Source organism: Idiotropiscis lumnitzeri, chromosome 11 (assembly GCF_059441095.1).
Source record: "Idiotropiscis lumnitzeri isolate Australia: NSW breed Sydney's pygmy pipehorse chromosome 11, RoL_Ilum_1.0, whole genome shotgun sequence".
NCBI classification, from domain to species: domain Eukaryota; kingdom Metazoa; phylum Chordata; class Actinopteri; order Syngnathiformes; family Syngnathidae; genus Idiotropiscis; species Idiotropiscis lumnitzeri.
This window is the reverse complement of record NC_142401.1, coordinates 9,238,853-9,260,250: the sequence shown is the minus strand read 5'-3', so window position 1 is coordinate 9,260,250 and position 21,398 is coordinate 9,238,853. Positions and strand designations below refer to the sequence as shown.

At 41.8% G+C, this 21,398-nt stretch overlaps 1 protein-coding gene across 1 annotated transcript in view; it reads left to right on the top strand.

The window, feature by feature from the left end:
* foxj3 (forkhead box J3) overlaps positions 1 to 21,398 on the top strand; it is a 98,107-nt gene that overhangs the window by 37,838 nt on the left and 38,871 nt on the right. The window contains exon 2 of the mRNA XM_088309610.1: positions 1,619 to 2,111. Coding sequence (XP_088165736.1) covers positions 1,791 to 2,111 — 321 coding nt within the window. The 5' untranslated portion in view covers positions 1,619 to 1,790. The remainder of the gene's footprint in view (positions 1 to 1,618; positions 2,112 to 21,398) is intronic.

The window sequence follows — 21,398 nt, the reverse complement described above, 5'->3', positions numbered from 1 at the left end:
CCGACACAACTGAGAAAAAAATGATACAAAATTCTAAGAGTTTTGTTGTTGCCGTCAACCAGTTCGAGGTGTCATCCCATTCCCTTTCCCCGCGCACCGATACCCATCTTCACCTACATTTAGAACTTAGAGCTTATCTAGTCCGCCCCTCTATTTTCGGACAAGCAGGGCAGTGTGCCAGGAAGGACAACGAGACAGGCTGTTGCAGACGCACACTGGGTGGAGGACAGTTTGCAAGACGACACTGCCTGCCTTGTTTATGGCAGAGGCTCCGCGAGGCGAGTGGGCGGGCAAGCTGGAAGGCAAGGCAGACGGAAGGGAGAAAGGGGGTTTTACTAGTCACAAGAGAGTCAGAATTCTTCCTGAGCCATTGCCCCATTTGGCTGGCAGTTGTGAAAACAATTGCCCAGCATTTACTCTCGCTCTGTCTCCCACTCTCTCTGTTTCCCTCTCTCGGTGCAGATGGAGTCTAAGCTGTGAGTCAGCTCTGAGAGCAATAAGTGGAAGAGGAGGCGGTGGTCTCGTAATTTGCTGCACAGCCAGTTAAAGCATGTGCAGACACCATGCAAACTACTTCTGTTTTTTTGCTCACTTAACATTTCGTCACAGGCCAAAACAAAACACACACGTGACATTCTGAAGATGAAAAACACCAACTATGAATATTTTGAATATTCATATACATATTTGGACAACAACAAAAAAACCATCAATACATGTGTTTGTGGTTTTCATTGAACAGCCATGTCAACAAAATTGAAATGCATTGTCTAGTTAACTTTCATCCATCCATTTACGAGTGTGCTTGTCCTTATTTGGCTTGCGGGTGAGCTGGAGCCTACCCCAGCTGACTTTTGTCGAGAGAAGCTGGACGGGATGCCTGTCCATTGCAGCGCATCTATAGAGAAACGTTCACACTCACATTCACGCCTTTAGACAATTTTGAATTTTCATATTTGTTTTTGGCATGTGGGTGGGGGGGGGCACACGTAATTTACGCAATACTCTAGATCAAGGGTGTCAAACTCATTTTTGTGGACTGGAATGGCCACATTGTAGTTATGGTTTACCTCAGAGGTCCCTTATAAACGTATGATCACTTTACTTTGTCACATACACACAACAAATTGATGGAAAGCTAGTTATGAAATCAGAAGCCAGTAAGTAATTTTTTTGTCCGACAATTCAAAAAAGGGAGGATTGGTAACAAATAAATGGCGCATGATTTGCCCTTTGCGGGCCACATAAAATGAGGTTGCGGGCCAGATCTGGCCCCCGGGCCTTGCGTTTGACACATGTGCTCTAGATATCGACATTTGCTTTAGTCATCCACAATGAATATTGACTAAAGTACTGTATTGCTCATTATTTGTGCTTTTCCACTTGCAGATACCATTTTACTTAATGTGATAATGTAATACTCTACTGGACCGTGACTCCAGACTGCTTTTGCACTTTCCAATTCTGCATTTTTAAGTAAATTTCCGAAGTGAAGAATTCTTTCTGCTTCTGCCATCATGAGTTGCTCCATCAAGACCAAAGAGTGACTCCAGTAATCAGTTATTAGCACTGCGCACAGAAAACTGATTACAAGCATGTTTGTGTTATTTTTCCGCAGACTCGCTTTGGAGAAGCATGCTGATGTCCTGATCTGAGGGCCCGGACTTCAGCTCATCACCCCGACTTACTCCTCTCCCCACCACTCGGTCGAGCTCCAACAGACGCCGCCGGTTTTCCTCCAGGCTTTAGGGTTTACCCCCTCCCTCCCTGCTGCCCGGCCTGTCGTCAACATGACGTCGGAGCTGGAAAGTAGCCTCACCTCCATGGATTGGCTCCCACAGCTTACCATGCAGGCGGCCATCCGCAAGGCCGATGGCCAGCATGGCCACGGGCCAGGCATGGGCAAGAAGAGCGCCCTCCTAGATCCCAACACCACGCTGGACCAGGAAGAGGTGCAACAGCACAAGGACGGCAAGCCGCCCTACAGCTACGCCAGCCTCATTACGTTCGCCATCAACAGCTCGCCAAAGAAGAAGATGACGCTGAGTGAGATCTACCAGTGGATCTGTGATAACTTTCCCTACTACAGAGAGGCGGGAAGTGGCTGGAAGGTAAGAAACTGTACTTTGTGTTGTCATTCTCCTGTATATTTTCTATACATTCAAATGCACCTGCCCCCCCAAAAATAATCATCCAAAATGTTCTGGAAACATGCCTAAAATGATAAAATAAATAGTTTTACCAGGGATGTTCCAATCAGGAATTTATGCTGCCGATTACGTGCCTGTCATCAAGGAGCGAGATCGGCGCTTAAAAATTCCTTTACCGATCACAAGGATGAGCTGATTTTGCAATTCTGGAACTAACTAATATTTTGATAATCAATAACGGTCAGTTATTAATTAAATAATTGCATTATTTCAAATTGACAGTGCCAAAAATGCACAAGCATATCATTCTAGGGATGTAATGATTCACTCAAGCCCCGATTAGATTTTTGATTTTCAGTCCCCGATATCGATTCGATTTTATTTATTTATTTATTTTAAATTGCTGCTGTGCGCTCGTGTGGTGCTGCAGTCATCCACAAATCTATTTGCATTTTATTTAATTGTAATTCAAAATGTTTTGTTTTGTTTTCTCGTATATGGAATATAATCGATACAAAATGCGGTACGTACCTGAAGGCCACGGTTTAGCCATGAAACTACACTACCCACAATGCTTCTGGTTTTATATCACTGATGTCCCGGATTACCACGAATGTGCATGTGCGTTGCAGAAAAGGCATTGTACGTTATCATTTGTTGCAGCGGATATGGTTGACATGACGTCGTAAATCGATACTTTTATTTTTTACATCGATTGTTTATTTTAAGCAGTTTAAATCGTTATTTTATTGATTTTCTTTACATCCCTATATGATTCAGTAACTGGTTTGCCCTGTAACGTGCAGTGTTAAGGAAAGGGAGAGGGGACATTAAACTGCACACAGGCTGGTCTCTAGTTAGCTGCAGGCTGCTAAGGACGAGCTGTGGGTGATCAGTTTTTGTGATCAGCAATGATTGATGTATGCCAATCGCGTATTTTTCTACAATAATGGTCTGATCGTGATTGTTGGCCGATCGATGCTAGCACCACTAAGTTTACCATATGTCCCTTTTTGAAAACTCTAGTTTTACAGTGATGTCATGATGGTGGTGTTTCGAAAAGGTGACTTCATTTACATGATTTCAGAAAAGTCAATTGGTTTCGAAATGAGAACAACTTGGAAGTCAACCAGCGTCACGGAACAGGTTGTGTTTGGAAGAAAGTGTCCAGTGTTTAGAAGAAAGTTTCTATATTTCAACTCGAAATGACTGTTTTGTGGGCACAGGACAACAAAGTGATGTACAAATGATCACCAATCAGCGCCGTCGCTTAGGACAAAAAGCGTCAAGAGTAACCACGAGTGTCACCAAATCACCCAAAGTGCCTCACTTTGCCAAATGAAAAACTGATGCCGCGCGGCAGACTCACGTAAAGTGTGAAACTTCAGGATTAATATTCAGAGAAGTGGCTTCGGTCCGTGCTAACACGCACTAAGTAGCCCATTCACGGGTGGTATTATTCATTGCAGATGCCTTGATAGGAGAAGGCCATTATGCAGAAGGAGAGAGCCAGTGCTGTGTCATCATCTCAAGGAGCTTGTGATATACGGAGATGAAGCTATGCTGATTGCCTTTTAAAGGGCCTAGATGGAAATTGATATTAGAATGAGTTTTCCAATCAGTCGACGTTTATTGGAAATAGAATCTTAGGCACTGCTTTATTGCAGTCAGACAAGATGAATGAAGCCCATTTCCTGAGGCGACAAGATCTGGCGCATGTATAGGCGGCTGTATGGAGGTGTCTTTCTGCGTGTGCAAGTGAGGGGCGAGATTTGAATGCATATGCTATTTTTAATGGTTTGAGGTGCTTGGGCTTTTGTTTGTAAAATCATTTACTCGTTTCTTCTACCTTCATCCTCGCTTAATTAACGGTTGGCAACTTCACAGTCAGACAGACAAAACACTTTTGTTGCCAAGCAAAACGGGTCAAAACAGTGCGAGAAATTCCACTAATTGCTAGGGCTGCACAATATATCGAAATGAAATATCAATATCGCAATAATGGCCTATGCAACAAGGATATCATAATGATTTTCTTGACATTGTATTGTCTGACTTGCAGGATGCTATGTCGGTGTATGGAAATGTACGCAGTTCTGCTCATATTGTGTCTTCGCTGGGTTCCGCTATGTGTCTGATGATGTCATTTTGTGTGATCTCGGTTTTCCTGCTGCCCTCAATCCATCAGATAAAATTCCTTACCTGCTGGGAAGCGACTTTGTTTGCATAGTCCTGCACGGTTTTTGGATTCTTCCACAGTGGAACCTCGAATTACGAATGACACTGTTCAACACAATTTCTTATGCCTTTTGTTACATTGATGTTTTGTTATGCAAACCGTCTCAGCATGGGTGAGCGTGAGCGGACGGATCAGCGCTTTGTTTCTCATGCTTTAACAATCATCGGCTCTGTGCGTACCTCACAGCGATAGTTGGGCTGTTTCTTCTTTTACTCTTAATGAGACCTCAGAATGATTTAATGATTACGGTTGGTTGTAATCGCCCCAAAACCCGTTGTGTGGAGACAGAGCTTACACACACACCCTTGTTCCAATCACAAAAAAATCTTAAGCAGTAAAATATTTTGTGCACCTAAACGGGGCATTCTGATTAATATTGCGTTTATGGAATATGAGTTAAGCATTAAAATCCACCCATTTTTTGCCATCTCAGGGGACGGCCATCTTGTCACTTCTGTCGACTCAAAATGACATCACAGTCGCCCAGGGCTCAGCGAACGAGCAATTACGACTCACATGTTTTCGGAAACTGAGCCTGAGACTGGTGGAGGGCTGGGAGGGGGTTACTTGATCCAAAATATTGACCAAGCCAATGTGTCAAAACAGGAAATGTAAGCATGCTCTTTGCGGAGATGAGGCAAACCATCGTCCCGTAAATCAAAGCTACAAGCTTGTGGATCACACAAGAAAAAGACGTTGTGCTCTATATATCGACCAAAAATAATTTCCTGTTGCGATAAATGCTTTTGTGGGGAAGTTCTAATTATTTTGCAGGGATGATCAACTCAATACCGCGTCTCATTGAGTCCTGAATATGTAATAATTCCGACTTATTACTTTCGTCAAGTTTCAGTTGTTTTTAATTTAATATACAATATAAAACAATCAGTATACTGTAAATACCTAATGATGTTCTATCACTGGTTTCTTTTAAATTTTAGTCGAGTAGACCTGCTGTTGTATAAAATGAGTATTCAGTTGACACCTTTGTGGTACTTTTGAGTTGAGTAAATCCTTGCAAAGATCAGCATCATCTGTCTTAAGATGTGGCTTGCAACTGTAGAAATATATCTCACCACTGCAAAAAAAAAACAAAAACAAAAACAATCAATCAATCTGGCACGTTGTGCACAAAGGAGCCAGAGTCAGAAGTTATTTATTCTGCGCCGCCAATCACAAATCGTTCTGCAAACGGTGGCGTAAGTCGCGGAGCCCGATGATGTTCAAATGTAACTCTACTTGAGGAGTTTTAACTTTTACTCCTCTAATTTGTGTCCTGTCTACTTATGTCCTCTCTGCTCCTCCTTTTGATTCTTATAAGCACTGAGCTCAGCTTGTTTGTGTGCGTAATGATTGGAAGCACGCGTGCCTGCTGCCTAGGCGTGGTGAATGTAGGTCGGATGTAGTCATCACTCCTCCGTTCTCCCGGAGACGTCAGCTGCTGGAATCTGGGACCGGTCACGCGCATGTTAACGCACTAATCGGAACGCTAGCTTGTTAAAAGACCACCTTTAAGAACTGATGAGTCAGGATTCATTTTAAGATCATTCCGGAAAATCTAAAACTGTGAAGGTCACCTTATGGGGATGCGTGATCTGAGAAAATGATTACCTTTTTGGAAATGATTTTTTTTCCAGTGCCGTCTTTGGCGCATCGCCTCGCCCTTTGCAGTTCTAAGCAGTCTTGAGAGTGTATGATTCAGGTCTGTATCCCTCTTCCGTATGGCAGGCTTTGCTTTTTGGAGGGTGTCCAAGTAGCTTGAGGACATTTCAGATTTAAGGATTCCTAGAGACTTCTCCATGAAAACTCTCTGAAATGGAAATATTCTGTATCGATGTGTTTGTCAGTTCTACCCCTTGAAAAACAACCAAAGAAAATCTGATAGTCCCGTAACATCTCAGGAATTTTAAATGGATTTAAGATGTTTTGGCTTAAAATCAGTTTTTTTGGGGAGGAGGGGGAGGATACTTCACAGTTTTCACTTTATGTGGCTTCTAATTGGATCAATACAAGAGTCATGTCCATGTCTGAGTCGACTGCAGTGGGCCGTTTAAAGTGGAGCAAAATTTGTTTCGGTCGACTTGGATGTTGTTTTTGTTCTGACCACTCAAACTGATGCTTCCCAGAATGCAAACACTGCTTCGGCGCAGGGCAATCAACAAGGCATATACATAATACATTTTTCTTTTGTTTTGTACCCCACGAACCCCCCCCTCCCAAAAAAAACCCAATTGTTTAAATAATCGTGATTTCAATTATTACTAAAATAACCATTATAAATATTTTCTTCCTTAATTGATCAGCCCTTGTTTGGACCGTAATGATTCGATTACTGGTTGAAACCGAAATATGTCAGAAATTATGCAAAAATATTGTTTGTTGTTTCCCAAAGTTAAAGCAGACTTAAGCTTCTGCCTTCACAAATGACTACATAAATAGTAGGCATTAGGCATCGGCATTAGACAATATTTGGACATATGAGGTTTCCTCCGACTGCAACGATATGAATAGGTGTATGACAGCTCTTGTATGACATATTACATTGTGTCGGTGTCACTTCTAAAGGTTTTGCTGCATTGCAAATTGCAATGCTTTGCTGGGTCCATCTTTGTTCAGCTTATATTTGCTGCGGCAGCGCCACAGAGCTGTTTAAACCTTCTCCTGAATTTTATCAACCACAGGGCCAAAGATATCGGCAACCCCACAAGCTAAAGCTTCATAAATTGGAAGCTGAGCTGGACTGGCCCGATTGATTTTTCAAGTCTTCGTTGTTGTTCAGAAACACACCCAGAGTAGCCCGTCTCAGTCACAATTGTATCGCTCTTTAATTACCAATACAGGTTATGCCGTGTGAAAATATAACACTGACCTTAAATCAGCTACACATCGGCTGTCAAATGTTGACCTCCACTGTCAACTCAAAGCCTCTCTCAAATGCTTGGAGGCTCACTTGGGTAAAACTCACCGAAATCCCACAACACCACTTGCTTTTCTTCCAGGTGGAAATTTGAGCACATTTCAAGCAGTTTGACAAGCTGGAGGTTGTTGCTATGTGTTTCATTTTTAGGATTTCTCTTGGGTACAGGTATTTAAATGGAAATGAGTTAAAACTGTCGATTAGCCATGATTGCCCAACAAATAGCAAATCTCACTCTGCTTTTAGTGAAGTCCATCGCTTGTACCTAACAGCGAAATCTAGCTTTGGTTTGTAAATGGTCCAATGTGCAAAGATGGGACACACAACCGCCTACCGCGGGGGCCGCGGACATTTGCTCCGATCTCATTATAAAATGCAAATACACACACCCCTAAACAGATCAAAGGTTCAACCTCCCATTAGATCTGAGGCTTCATAATGGCCGCCCTGGGCAGTTGGCTACATTTAATGGAGAGTTTTGGTTAGTAACCAGACCTTCAGGACATTACTAAGGAGATAATATCCCTGCTTCTGCCTTGTGACTTGCTTCAATGTGGAAAATTCCTGTTCCTGTTGCTTATTTAAATGCGATAGGGAAGGAAGTGTTGCAATGTACCTACCTGACTGATCTTTCCACCACCAGCTCAGGTTTTCAGGGCCTGGAATCTCTAAAGTGTAAAATTGCCTGATCCCTTCATCGTGAAGTTTAAACTCTGACGGTGTGGCTCTCTTACCCTCTGCCAAGTGTGAAAGGACAAGCAGAGTTAGGTTAAAATTGCCACACAGGTTGATAATCTGCTGAAAACAAAATCCTAATACACTTTGCAGAGAAATCGCTTTCCTGATTAGTGATCAATAAAAATGGCTTGCAGCATTTTTTTTTTACATGGCGGCTTATTTTTTTGAAAAAATTATATTGAATAAAAAACGGGATTTGGGATGTTCTTTGACACAATTCTTTTTTTTTTATGTGACTTAATCAAACTGATGTCATTTTGGCCGTTTTGTTTAGACTGCAGACTGTTTTAAAATAAGGACTAAAATCAACGTCATGTGGATCATTTGTTGATGTGTTGGCCATTTTTCTTTTTTTTGGAATTGTTTGACAATGTCTTTTGTACAATTGTACAGCTTTCCACGAATGCATCGTTCCTGGTTTTTGTCCATCAAGCCATAAATTTCCTATAGTGCTCAAAACCCACACAAGCTGATGGAGAATATGCAAACTTCACATAGGAAGAAAAAAGAAAAGGTTTCTGGAGAGTGAACATTTTTTGTCTCGTCCCGAATTCCGTGGTTCAGCATGAGAGGCTAGGTGGCAGTGGACAGGAACTGACTTTGTCGGCTTGTGGGAGGGGTGGTGACTCACTCAGTAGCCGGCTTGATCCTGCCGTGCAGCAGGTTCCCATGTCAGGAAGCTCCAGCCTGGCCGCCCGCCCACCAGCCTCACCTTGCGCCCGCCTACCGGCGCCCCACCGCTCACGCTTGGGTCCTCGGAGTGGGCGGGGAGAGTTGGCAGGCCTTGGCGCACACACTTTTTGGCAAGGAGCCGCTGTCCCCACACTCTGCTGAAGTGCTAACTGCAGCGCAGAACATAAAAGGCTCGAGGCTGCTACTGCTTCCTCCTGCGGCCCTCAGGCCTGCGTAGAGTTTTTGGCTTGAATTTTTTTTTTTTTGCTGCTTTTGTGACAGTCCTTTTTCTCCTCCTCAGAGCTACGCTTTCTGTTACCTTGGACTTGGACTCTGACTCCTTATTTATTGAGATACGGTGCGACGATGCACTCTAAAGCCACTGACCAGTGTCAACCATTGATTCTGCAAACTTCCTCCTCAGTGATGTTGAAGTCAATGCCTTGCTCTTAGTCCAAGACACACCCCCTTTGGCCTGAAAGAAGCGTCAATGTTGATTTCAACATGCATTCTTAGTTATGGCTTCGGGCATTTTGAGAAAATACTTAATCAGTTTGTATTGTTGAGACATGCATTTTCTATTAGGCAATTACAATGAAGTATGAGAGACACAGGTTGTTGGATCTCTCCCTGGGTCATAGTAGGCCAGTTAGAGCTGGTTTCCATCTTGTTGCATGCAGTCTGACCTGGATACTTTTTGTAAGTGTTTAGCTGGCTGTCACAAATGAGATGTATGAAAGTGACATTTATGTTTTGTTTTTAGTTGGTTTTTTTTTTGAGGGGGGGCACGATTAACACTAGAAGTCCATGTGTCCAGATACAATTCAATGCCTTTACTCTATGTCTCTATCTCTATTTGTTTATTTGTCTATTTTCACATACGTTTCAAGTAACACATGTCCAATTATGGATGTGTTTATGTTGCTGGAAAACTTGAAACTAACAGCAATAGCTTCCATTCAACTCCATAAGCGCCAATGTTAATAATTAGAGATGTTCAACACCACCGATTCAGTTGGAGTACTCAACTCTTGAATACTCATCAATACTGATGCCTTATTTCAAAGTATCGAGTAATCGAGAAGCCCATCAATGCCATTCAGCGAGATCTGTCACTGGCGCCCTCTTGTGGTCGTTATATTATAAGGAAGTCAATGGGATGCATGTCCGATGGAACATTATTTCTAAGTGACATGTTTTAATTATTTTAAAATGAATGGAAATACCACATGCATTTGTTTCACAGCAGTATATTACAGCCAGGCATACAAACGTAGAAGAATCAACTATTATAAGTGACTCATTAAGTGACATTCGGCTTTTTTTTTTGCGGAGGATAAATAATATATGCTTCTGGGTTTTGCGGCGGATAAAGAATATATGTTCTTGAGTAATGTCGTAGTGCCTGTATACATGTGTTGCCACACCGTTTTTATCAAAATATCCATTTTAACATCACCACCATATAGATGCTATTCCTTATCCCGCTCTCATGACACATACACCAAATGTGCCACTTGAGAACAGAAGACAGTTGAAATTGTGTCACTTAAACCAAGTGGTGTAAATGCAGCTTTAAATGCTTCATAGCCCAATGCTGGTTAATACGTCAGCTTGATCAGCATTGACGCAATTGGCTCTCTTGTTAAGATACAGCCTCTTATTTACAGTTTATGTTGTTTTCTGTTAATCAAACATCTGGATTCACTATTTGACTGTGGTTGACCTAAAATGCAATCGACATGGCAGAAGTCTGCTCATAAAGCAAGGTCAGAGACCATCCCCATTGACGCCTGAACACCACGGTACCTTTTTACTCACATTGAGGTCACAGATGGTGCCTTTTTACTATTGCCTCTTGAACGTGCACGTATATATGTGTATGTGTTTCCCCCTCCTGACTAGGAGGGTGGGGGAGAAGGGAGACGAGTGCGCTGATGAAGGCTGCGTGCTAAAAATAGAGCTCAGCCCTCGGAATCTGCCTTTAACAGTGAATCTGCCTGTTAAACTCATCCACGCCGGCTTATACCCGCTTCTGCTGCCAGTGGTGCCTTTCAAGTCAACAAATTGTGATTTAATACGACCCCATGTCTTTTAATCTGTGGTGATTTAGCGCTTAAAATTGGAACGTCTTGAGGTCGACCGCGATCCATTATGGGAACCTGGTTGACTTCCAACTTGTGATTTTAAAGCGATTGTTCCCATAGGAAGTAATGTAAAATGAATACATATTTCCACAGTAAAACATTTGCCGTCACGAACATAAAGCCTCTACTTACATTTGAACTGTTGTCGACATATCCTGACTTGTTTCCGCTCTGACGTTAATTCACAAAGCGAAAATCAGGATTTTTAGTCTTGTCAAACGTTTAAATTAAATGATTTTACTTTTACGTGATGTTTCGAAATTAAATGCATTTTATTCAATGGGAATTATCTTTTTTTTATTTAACAAAACATTTTTAAAAAATCCCACGTTTTTGATAACATAAACTGGAACTACAATATTTTTGCTCCAGGAATACGAATAAGATGCTTGGTAACTTGGTAACAAGATAATTGGTCAGCGCGAGGCAGCGAGGTGTGCCCTTGCTGAGTGTGCCTGTCCGTGCATGCCAAGTGATTGACGCCTCTGAAGTCGCACCTTTTGTCTCCGTCTGGTTGTTTTTCCTCTGGTGTAGTGTTTTTTATTTTCTTTGTTTTTTGTCTTCTTTGTTTTTTTGGGGGGGAAAACAAATTAGAGGCACAATAGCCAATTTACGGTTGTTTTATTTATTTTTTCAGGTCATATATTCATCATGACTGCTTTGAGATATATGACACTGAGTTTTGAAATTGTTTGGTTCACCTTGAAGTGTTTCAACATTTGGGCTGATCGACTTCCAATGTGTTTTTAAAATGAGCATTCCACCTTATCTCATCTTGAAGGTAATTAATAAGATTTGTAATTAAGGCGGTGTGTTCTCCCCAAAGAACAAGCTTATCTGGCAGCACTGCAGCATACATGCGGTGAAAGCAAGTGCTGGTAATTGGAGGGCTATTTAGCAGAGGCAGGAGAAAGATCTTTTTCTTTTTTTTTTTTTTTATCATCATCCAAAAGAAAATAAAAATTGGACCAACCTGACACTGCCAGTACGGTCAATGGTGTGCAATCTGCCTGAGGTAAGCAGCTGAATATGAGCTCAGCCGCGATGCCTGACATCCAGACACCGGGTCATTCACAACTGATAAAAGGAGCAGAATGGCGCTTGATGATTGGCATTTTCATAAAATCTGCATGGCAAGTAATTACGCTGGAAACCTAAGTTTCCTACGTGCCGGCTGTGATTTAACCCCCCCCTTCCTCACCTTCTCAGTCACTCTCTCACTCGCGCTGCTCACCCTTTTTTACTTAAATGAGTAGCTTTGCTTGACAGCGTTTGCCTGCTGTTTAATGTAACCTATTGACTCTTATGTCAATATTTCAAAGTAAGTTTTTAAATGAAGCAGTAGGAGCCTCTTGTCCTTGATATTTGATCATCCCGCTAACGTGTCCTCAGTGGGGTCAGCGTCTGTGCGCCTGTTGTGGCACAGCGGCAGTCGAGCGCAACCGGTGATGGATGACGTGCCAAAACGGGCCGCGCCGCCTTCTGTATCGACAGGCGCGTTCCTTGTCGCTTGCGTTCAGTGAGCGTCGGGCCGGGCTAATCGCGGGTCACGCCGACCACGGATATGACACGTGAAGAGCAAAGCCGGAATTGCTCATCTGTCAATGTCACGTCTTCAACGCTTGATTCTGCTGAAACACTGCCTGCAACTTGTGTAAAAGTGTCGACATGGTCCAAAGTAGACATTTTCCACTCACTGTTGCATTAATATTCAGGTTAAACATTTTGTCACAGGCTAGATACATTATTCATAGACATAAATATTGGGATTATTGTAATTCTTATCATTCGTTTTCATTACCGGAACAAGTCAAGATAATATATGGAGCATGTTTCATAGTTAGCCAACACAGTGTGCTAGTGGTTAGCATGTCTGCCTCATCGTCGAGAAGTTCTACGTTCGAACTCTGGATTCTTTCCACATTCCAAAAACAAGCCGGATTAAAACGTTTAACGGGCCGCATGTGGCCCCCAGGCCGTAGTTTGCCCACACCTGCTCTATATTGTCTATTGGTGTGAATGGCTGTTTATATATCCCGTGCCATTGACTGGCAGCTGTTTTATAAACTGGAATTAGGCTCCAGCTCTAGTGCCATGGAAATTTGAAGGATGGATGGATGTCCCCTTGTCAATGCGCAACATAGACGCAGTTTAGTGGATGAACTGTTCCCTCAACAAATCAAAATGCGTTTCTTGTTTTGATCGACGCTCATTTTTATTCTTCACTCTGGGCTTTGCTGCTTCAGGTAGAAGATGCATGCTTACCTGTTCAATCCCCCTAGCTCCACCCGCGGTCGTCAAGGGGATGAAATTCATGCTCGCCATTGTATACGAGGCGGATTCTCCAGTGCTGCCCTCTCTAACGACTAATTTCAGCGGCGAGAGGAGTAAATCTCCTCACTTAAAGACTGAACACAGCTCATCATTATGAGCAGTGTGAACTTTATCACTTTGGCCACGTTGTACTGAGCAGCCAGGACAGGTTGATCTTGCTCGACTGCTGCAATATCACACAGTACCTTCCATTTCCGGTTCTCTGGTCATCATTACGCTTTTCTGTTGAGTTAATAAATCACACTTGGTGAGCTAATCCTTTGGTTGCTAACAAAGCTTCCATCTTGCAAGATTTGGATTGCAGAGGTGTGTTTTGCTAGCTTTTTAAACTGGATCTAAATAAACTGTATTTTGAATACTTTAGACCCAAAAGATGGCAAATGGTAATTTGTTCCTCTCCCTACAGCATCTGTGTTGGCGCCTCAGTAAAGGCACATCATATTTTATTTTTTTTTTACCCCACAGTGCTGACAATCCAAAGTCCTTCAACATGTCCTCCGGCAGCCGCAAGGCCATAGCCTCTCCCCACCACTTAATTGCTTATGAATTAGTGTGTTAATGTGGCCGCGCGGAGGGATGGCGGGCGCATGGAGGTTTCTGGCCTCTTTTGACCACCACCGTGTATTATTAATGGGTCAGCAAGTCTAGTAGCTCCCTACAAAGTCAGCTAATGGACTGTCGAGTGCGCCTCGGATTTCCCTCTCAGTCGAGGATCAAATGGCGCACGTTTGATAGCTTGAGGAAGTTAAAAAAAAAAAGAAAAAAAGTCTCCCGCTTCAGTCTTACAGCCAGCAAGATGCTGCTGCTTACCCTTCTTTTGTGAATTTGCTGTGTGCGGTGCTGGTTTCGTCACGCAGAGTGATACAATGTTCTCGTCTCGTGAAAACGCAAGAATCCAATGAGATTACTTTGCAAGTTGTTACATAATTAGTTGGACGTCTACACCTTCATATATAAATCTGAGGCCTACTGGTCAGCTGGGATGGGGTCCAGCTGCCCCCATCACTCTAATGACGACAAGGGCTTGAGAAAATAAAGCGATGAGTGGGTTGATAAATTGTTAACTGACGTTGTTTACTTGATGGAGCACACTTGAAAGAAGAAGCGCTTGTCTTTGTTGTTGGAATTATTTTTGCATACTCTGTGCGCAGACGGCCTAAATGTCGTCTTCTTCAGCCAGCAGTGGTTTGCGATGTACACGACCGACACATACAAGATTTGAATGGGACAACGACCATCCGAATATACAGTTTCAGCAGTCCGGATTTGCAGATTTCAGCTGTTTGATGCGCACAAGTTCCGGTAATGTGAATTCTTAATTTGTTCATCATTACGTCATGCGACTTTGAAGTTAATTGCTGAAAACGTGAAAACAATTATTACTATGTAGTACTGATTTGCATAGATATGACCACTTTTCACTGTTTCTGTGTTCCTGATTTAAAATGGCTGCCCAGTGAGAGTAGTTTTTTCTTCCCCCACTATATATGGAAATACTTTGACGTTTTGCAATATGTTGACCAAATTATCTGCTGAAAGGAAAATGAGCTTGCTATTTATTGATAGCCCAGCTTTATGTGACTGAGGTTAGGTTACGCTAGACTAATTCTTAAATTGCTTTTAAAACGGATGTGCTTAATTATTTTTGCCCTCCACTGAAAAATTATCGTGACAGACAGGCCTATTTGTGGTAATTGATTTATAGTCAACAAACTGAGCAGGGCATGATTTTGGCTCATACAGCGGGCACACCCACAGTGTTTGAGAGTCGTGGCAATGGCCTAAGATTATCAGATTTTGAGGCCTAATTTTTATTTTATTTGTATTTTTTGTAATCATGTTAATTTGGCAGGGGGGTGTAAATCATGAGGTGTGTACAAAAAGTCAGGAAACAACGGAATGACCATAATACTGAAAATGGTACTAATTTTGACAAGGGAAAAGGGTGTAACATCGCAGTAAGCGCAAGTATAAATGTTTTTATTTTTTTTTATTATTATTATCGTGAATATTTTCAGCCATTTGTTTGCAGCTTTTCCAAAACGCGCTTTTTTTTGTAATGTGTATACTTGTTTCCATATTGTGTAACAATGTAGGCTCTATCTTTAAGTAGCGATGCCGGTTTAGTATATTTTTATATTCTCGGCACGGCATTTTAAAGCATTTGTATTCCTCCATGGAGCCGAAGCACCCACAAAAAAAAAAAAAAAAAAGCACAGCGAAGTGGCACACAATGACTTTCTGCGCCGCTTCACCATTCGTCCAAACTCCGAAATGGACAGTTGGCACCGCCCCATCACCATTAGTCGTCGCGCTCGCTTCTTCATTGTTAGTGCACGTCGTCGTCAGCAGGCTGCTGTGAGCCATTGTCAGAGGCCAGCGTCGCAGGCTCTTCTTCTTCCTCTTCTTCAGGCTGATAATTAAGTGGCATACTGACAAACGGCTTTCATCAGATCCCTCATGTGGAACTGAGAGCATGCGAAGGCTTTCAGGGAGGATAAACTGGGGGACGTCACTTTGCCTCCAATCCTTCCTGGCCTTGTGCTGCTGCTGCTTCTTCTGCAGTGTGTACGCAGTAGAAAATTACTGAGAACCACACAGCCGACACAAAGCTCTCTTTGCGTATATTGCCAGTTTGTACAATTTCCTGGTTTGTCTCAATGGTCAGCTACGCAGTCTGTTTTCCTCTTTGACAATCTGGTAGTGTTTTTTTTTTTTTTTTTTTTTTGGTCCCTCCAAGGCAAACTATGCAGATGAAAACAAACAAAGCATGGACGAGATACTGTGTTGTTGTATAACACGCCAAATGTGTCGAGTCACGCCGTTGATCGCGTTGGTGACTACAGATTTAAAAAAAAAAATGTCTATTGTTAATGAGCCGCCATTATGAAATGCCGTTTGTACACTTTGCCAAATAAGGCCTGTCAGCAGATGTTGGCCGGCGTTCAGGAACCACTTTCTTAAATGTGCTTTCACCTTTGTAGTTCATAATGAGTGTGATGAAAAGCCCGTTTTAAGTAATATGTGCACTTGGCGGTAATCATAAGATATATCCTTTTTGCTTCACAACTCATTATTTAAGTTGGGGGTGGCAAATAGTTTTGTCCCCCCCCCCCCCCCTTCTAAAACACTCCTTTCTGATGAAATCAAATTAGGTCTGATTTCCCACAGGACTGTTTGAAATGCCTTTGTGGTCTTCCTGCACACCCAAATCTACCGCCTCTGCTTGTTTGAGAAAGAGAAACTGCCAAGTCATCACAGGTTCGCTGCTGCCAAAGATATCGCCGTTCTAGACCAAGCAGTCCAATTAAGTTTTGGTATGGTACATGTTTTATGGACTTCCATTGTCCAAAGGTGCAAAGGATTCTAAAAAAAGAGTTTCCAATGTATCCTGCCAGTTGTTGACACCCTTCTGTTAAAGTTAACAACCACTGCATTTTAACAAAGCGAGATTCACTGCAATCTTGTGATTGGCCTGCAGAGCCACTTCACTTTAATGCAATGTTATTCAGAGTCACACTTGAGCTGGGGATGTCGAAGTATTGTTGTCGCTCACGCCATATTGCAATTTGCTGTTCCAAACTGCAAAGTCCTGAACTGATTAAAGGGTTACTCTCACCTGAGAAAAGGGACTGCGTGACTCTAAATTGTCTGGAGGGGTAATTGTGAAAGGTTATTTGTTTATTTGTGCTCTGCCATTGGCCGGGGATCAGTTTCAGGGTGTACCCGGCCTCTCACACAAAGACAGCTAAAAAAAAAAAAGGCTCCAGCACATCCGCGACCTTTGTGAGGAGAAGCAGTTTGGAGAATGAATGAATATTTCATAGTTTCATTTAGCCGCCTATTCTTGACTTTTATGCGTCAATCAGTCTGTTAATTAATATTTGGTTTGGGTCAAAGAATGTATTCTCGATGTATTGCAATGCAAAAGATTCTTCATCAATACCTTTTAACCATCAATTATTGGTGAAATGGAAAAAGTGTAACTCGCAAGTGAAACAGATACAGGGTGGCCAAATACTTCGGGGAAATCAAAAATAATGTCATGTAAATAAATTACTTGCTTGAGACTTGGCATGCATCCAAAAGGTGCTTGCGGCTCCACCCCCCTAGCCGCTTTCGCCAGCTCAATGAATATATTTTCAAGTCAGTCAACACTGGCTCAACTAGAAAATTATTCCATTCATCTGGAGTTTGGAGTGAATCAATGGTGGAGGTGTGGTCTAATTCGGAAATGAGTGTTTTGAAGGATCATCTTGACAATTGTTGTGGTGTTATGTTTTCTCTTTATTGTTTAGTGAAACACTTTGAGGACATACAGGACAGATCGTCATAAAGTGCCACGACAAGGTTGAAGCTGCAACTTTCGGCATTACTGCGAGCAGATTCACTACTGTGAGACTTCATCAAACCCATTTTTCCCCCCTAGGGACGGTGTAATTCCAGGTCTTAGTTCCCATCTCAGGCGTGTTGTATTGACAAGTTGGCCTTGTGAATCACTGCCAATTTTGAAGGAGGTGCGTGACCGTCATAATTTCTCTCCGATTCCTTCTTGGTTCCTTGCCAGCAACGGCCCTCCGGAAGGTCAGGGATGCACTGAAATAATCCACTTAATGGAAGCATGCTTCTTTGCCTGTGCTCCAAGTTGCAACAAAGAAACCACTTTTGACTGTGAGCGAGACAGATTGGGACAGACGGAGATAGTGGCGAGGGAGAAAGGAGCGGCAAAGACAGGCGGCTCTCTGAAGCGCTGCGATCAAGCCGTGCCTCGTGAGTGACCTGCCATTCAGTGTTGCATTAACGGAATCCCCCACCACCAACAACACAGGTTTTTTTATTTTTTTTTTTAGGTTTTTTTTATTCGAGGTTGGGCTGGTTAAATGTAGCTTTCACGCTACGTGCCTCAAGTGTACCTCACAAATAATGCAAGAGTCTGCTTCTCCTCTGAACCCCAATAGCCTCTGTGAATTTGTTATATATATATATATATATGTTGCCAAGTGATTAAAACTACTATTTTTCTGCAACGCTTGGAACAGATATTTACTCGGATAATATCTCGGAATTTATACAAAATCACCAAATATGCAGTGTATTTAATTCAAAGACTGTGATAAAAGATTTCTTTGATTCTTGAATGCGATCTAAATGGAGACATCTTTACAGGCATTTTTCATCATAACATTTTTCAAAACTGCCCACAAGCGCCACACTCCTGCAGTGTTGGTTTGCAAGGCCAAGTAGTAACTTGAACACGACGTTTTGTTCTGAGACGTGCTAAAGATATACAGCTAATATGGCACAATATTTGCAAAGTATGCAGATTATTTTTTTCAGTAGATCAAACTGAGTTAATCGAGTTCAAATATTTAACTGAGTTAAAAAAGAAATTGAATTAATCACCTGAGTTAACGCTTTAAAATTGACAGCCCTAATATCTAATATATATAAGGGCCGGATAAGGTTGTATTGAGTTCAGAACATTGATATATAGGAGCATTTGGTCTCTACCCTCGGTGCTTTTGTTGAAGCGGGAACATCCTTGGTGCTGCATTCATAAACTTCTTATGTGCCTCTAGAGAGCTGCTCAGGTTTTGTGTTGCCTTCGCCTATTGTCTGAGCTCTATAGGTTGCAAAATCCTTGGATTAAACTCGAATATTATTTATTTATATAAACCAGTGTTGCTTGAGTCTGGGGTTCAGGCTTATCCGACCGTATTACTATGTCGCTGAATAAGTGAGGAAGTACTTTTGGCATTATGCAACAACCCGCTTGTCCTCTGGAGGCGCATACACAGCCGATGACACTTTTCGATTCTTTTGCTTCTCGTGCAGCCTGTTGATCAAAAAAATCCTCCATGTACCTTTTTGCTGCTAACTTGCTTCTTTGAAATCAACATAGGTCATCTAGTATGAAGCCAATTTCTGTCCTGCATGCATTGTCCTCATTATCGGTGCCCGTAAGTGAGAAATGGGTTTAATTTAACCAAATGCTCATTGTTGGGGGACATGAGTGGTTTGGCTTTGGAGGAATTTCCCCACGGTGTCATCTGCTTTTGCAGAAGTGGCTGTTGGGTTTTAATTACTATAATACCTCAGTGTACTGCATTAGATGACCTGGGGAAAAAGTTTTCTTTTTATTTATTTATTTTTTTTGTTTTGTTTTGTGTTTTTGCATTATCGTTTGTCTTGATAGCGCACACAGGAACAGGATTGTGAGCTTTTTATATTCACAAGTTTTATTAACTGTACATGCAAACGCTCGTGTCGAGTGCAAAAAAATCAGTGTAAAGTGTTAATATGATGAACCTTTGGCTCGTTTTAACTGTTGGTTTAACTACAGTTGGTGTTCGAGAGATGATGATGACATGCTAACGTAGCAATCTCGATCTTAGTGGCTCCTTCTTATCAAACAGCACAAATAAAAAAAATGTGCAACATCAGTAAAAGTTTCCAAATTCATTTGTTACAAAAAGCGAATCAAAATCATCCCATAGTCCTCTTTTTGTATTATTATAATATCGCTGTAGCGGCTACAGCAATTTTCTTCTTCATTGGCGAGCGCGCTAGGTTGTTTGTGGTTAAAAAAATAAATAAATACAATACAGTATATGTTGCACTTCAAAACTTTTTCTGAATAGAACAGCAGGGGTTGTAAGAGCTGTTACAAAATTGACAACTGTAATGATAATCTTTTTTTTTAAATTTATTGGATAAAAAAAGGAAGCTTCAGTGAGATTCAGATGGTTCTCAATCCTTTTGATCATACCTGGCGTATTAACCTCCCTGTTTTAAAGCGCTCTCTTTTTTTTTTTCCCTTTTTAAACAACAAATTCTTGCTCACTGTGGCATCCCACATGCCTTCTTCCCACATCCCCTACAAATAGCCAGCGAATGTGCTACATTCTGTGGCCTCGGTGCAGATCCCCTTAGGCAGAGGTGTACGTTGTGTGTTGGTGAGCATGCCGCGGGGTCCATACAGTGTGAACAACCTAAAATTAAAGTTTCTTCCTGTATTCTGTGTTGGCTTGCACTTTCTTTGTCTGTTTGCATTGATTTCACGCACACGCAGAAAAAACAAGCCACCCCATTACCGCCGAGACTATCTTTCATTTTATTGACTCTGGTGTCTTAAAAATAATTTTGCACCTCTCTCGGTTTGACTATCTTTAATGCATTGACCACACAAACGCTCCATGCATCATATTGTGGTGTGTGTTTTGTCCTTTTCGCCACGTGCTGAACAAAAGCTCAATTTGGGGTAACTGAAAACAGACTATAATGAAAACCGAAGCCAGAGTGAAGACTTTCCAGAACTCTGGTGTCAGCATTTGTGGGAAACACGTTTTTTTGGTTTGTCTTCAAATGTCGTCACAGTGTGGGCTCACTTTATGATCAATTCAAATATAATGACCTTTTTTTTTTTTTTTTTTTTAGATTTGCCACACCGCATACATATTGTAGTCACTCAATGTGACTTCTTATCAATTAAGGCTGCATTTACACTGAGTTATTTAATTGTTTCAATGTGTGTTAAAACTCGATATGCATGTGATATGTTCCAATACGTCTCAAGTTTTGGTAACAGATTGTAGGATGAAGAATCTGTGGTCAATCAAAGTTTTGGGACATATCGATCTTTGTCTTTGAGGTTCAACTGACTATTTGACTAGTCAACTCGACGACTCTGTTTTGGCGTTGATAACTTGAAGTCGACTAATCGCTAGTCACGTTTTCCACTGTTTTTGGACTTTCGACTCTCATCCCGTGACCGATGTTGCTCTATAGCTGCAGAATGTAAAATCAAAAAACGCAGCATTGTCTTCAGATGTCCGCCATTAGTCTTAAAATATTTATGCCAGTGGGACAATAGAATAGAATAGAATAGAAATCCCTTTATTGTCATTGTACTCAAGTGTGCAACGAGATTAGAGGGCTCCCCTCTCCAGTGCAATACAACAATAATACAGACAAATATATAAATTAGATAAATAAAGAAGACAGTGCAATGGAATTCAGTACTGAATAGGGCATATAGAAACACATCACAATGCTGTTTTGCGAGGTTAGGGTGGTCTCGTGTGTGTGTGAGAGTTCAGTATGGAGATGGCTCTCGGAAAGAAACTGTTTCTCAGTCTATTGGTCCTTGATTTGATGCATCTGTAGCGCCTGCCAGAGGGCAACAGGTCGAACAGGTGTGA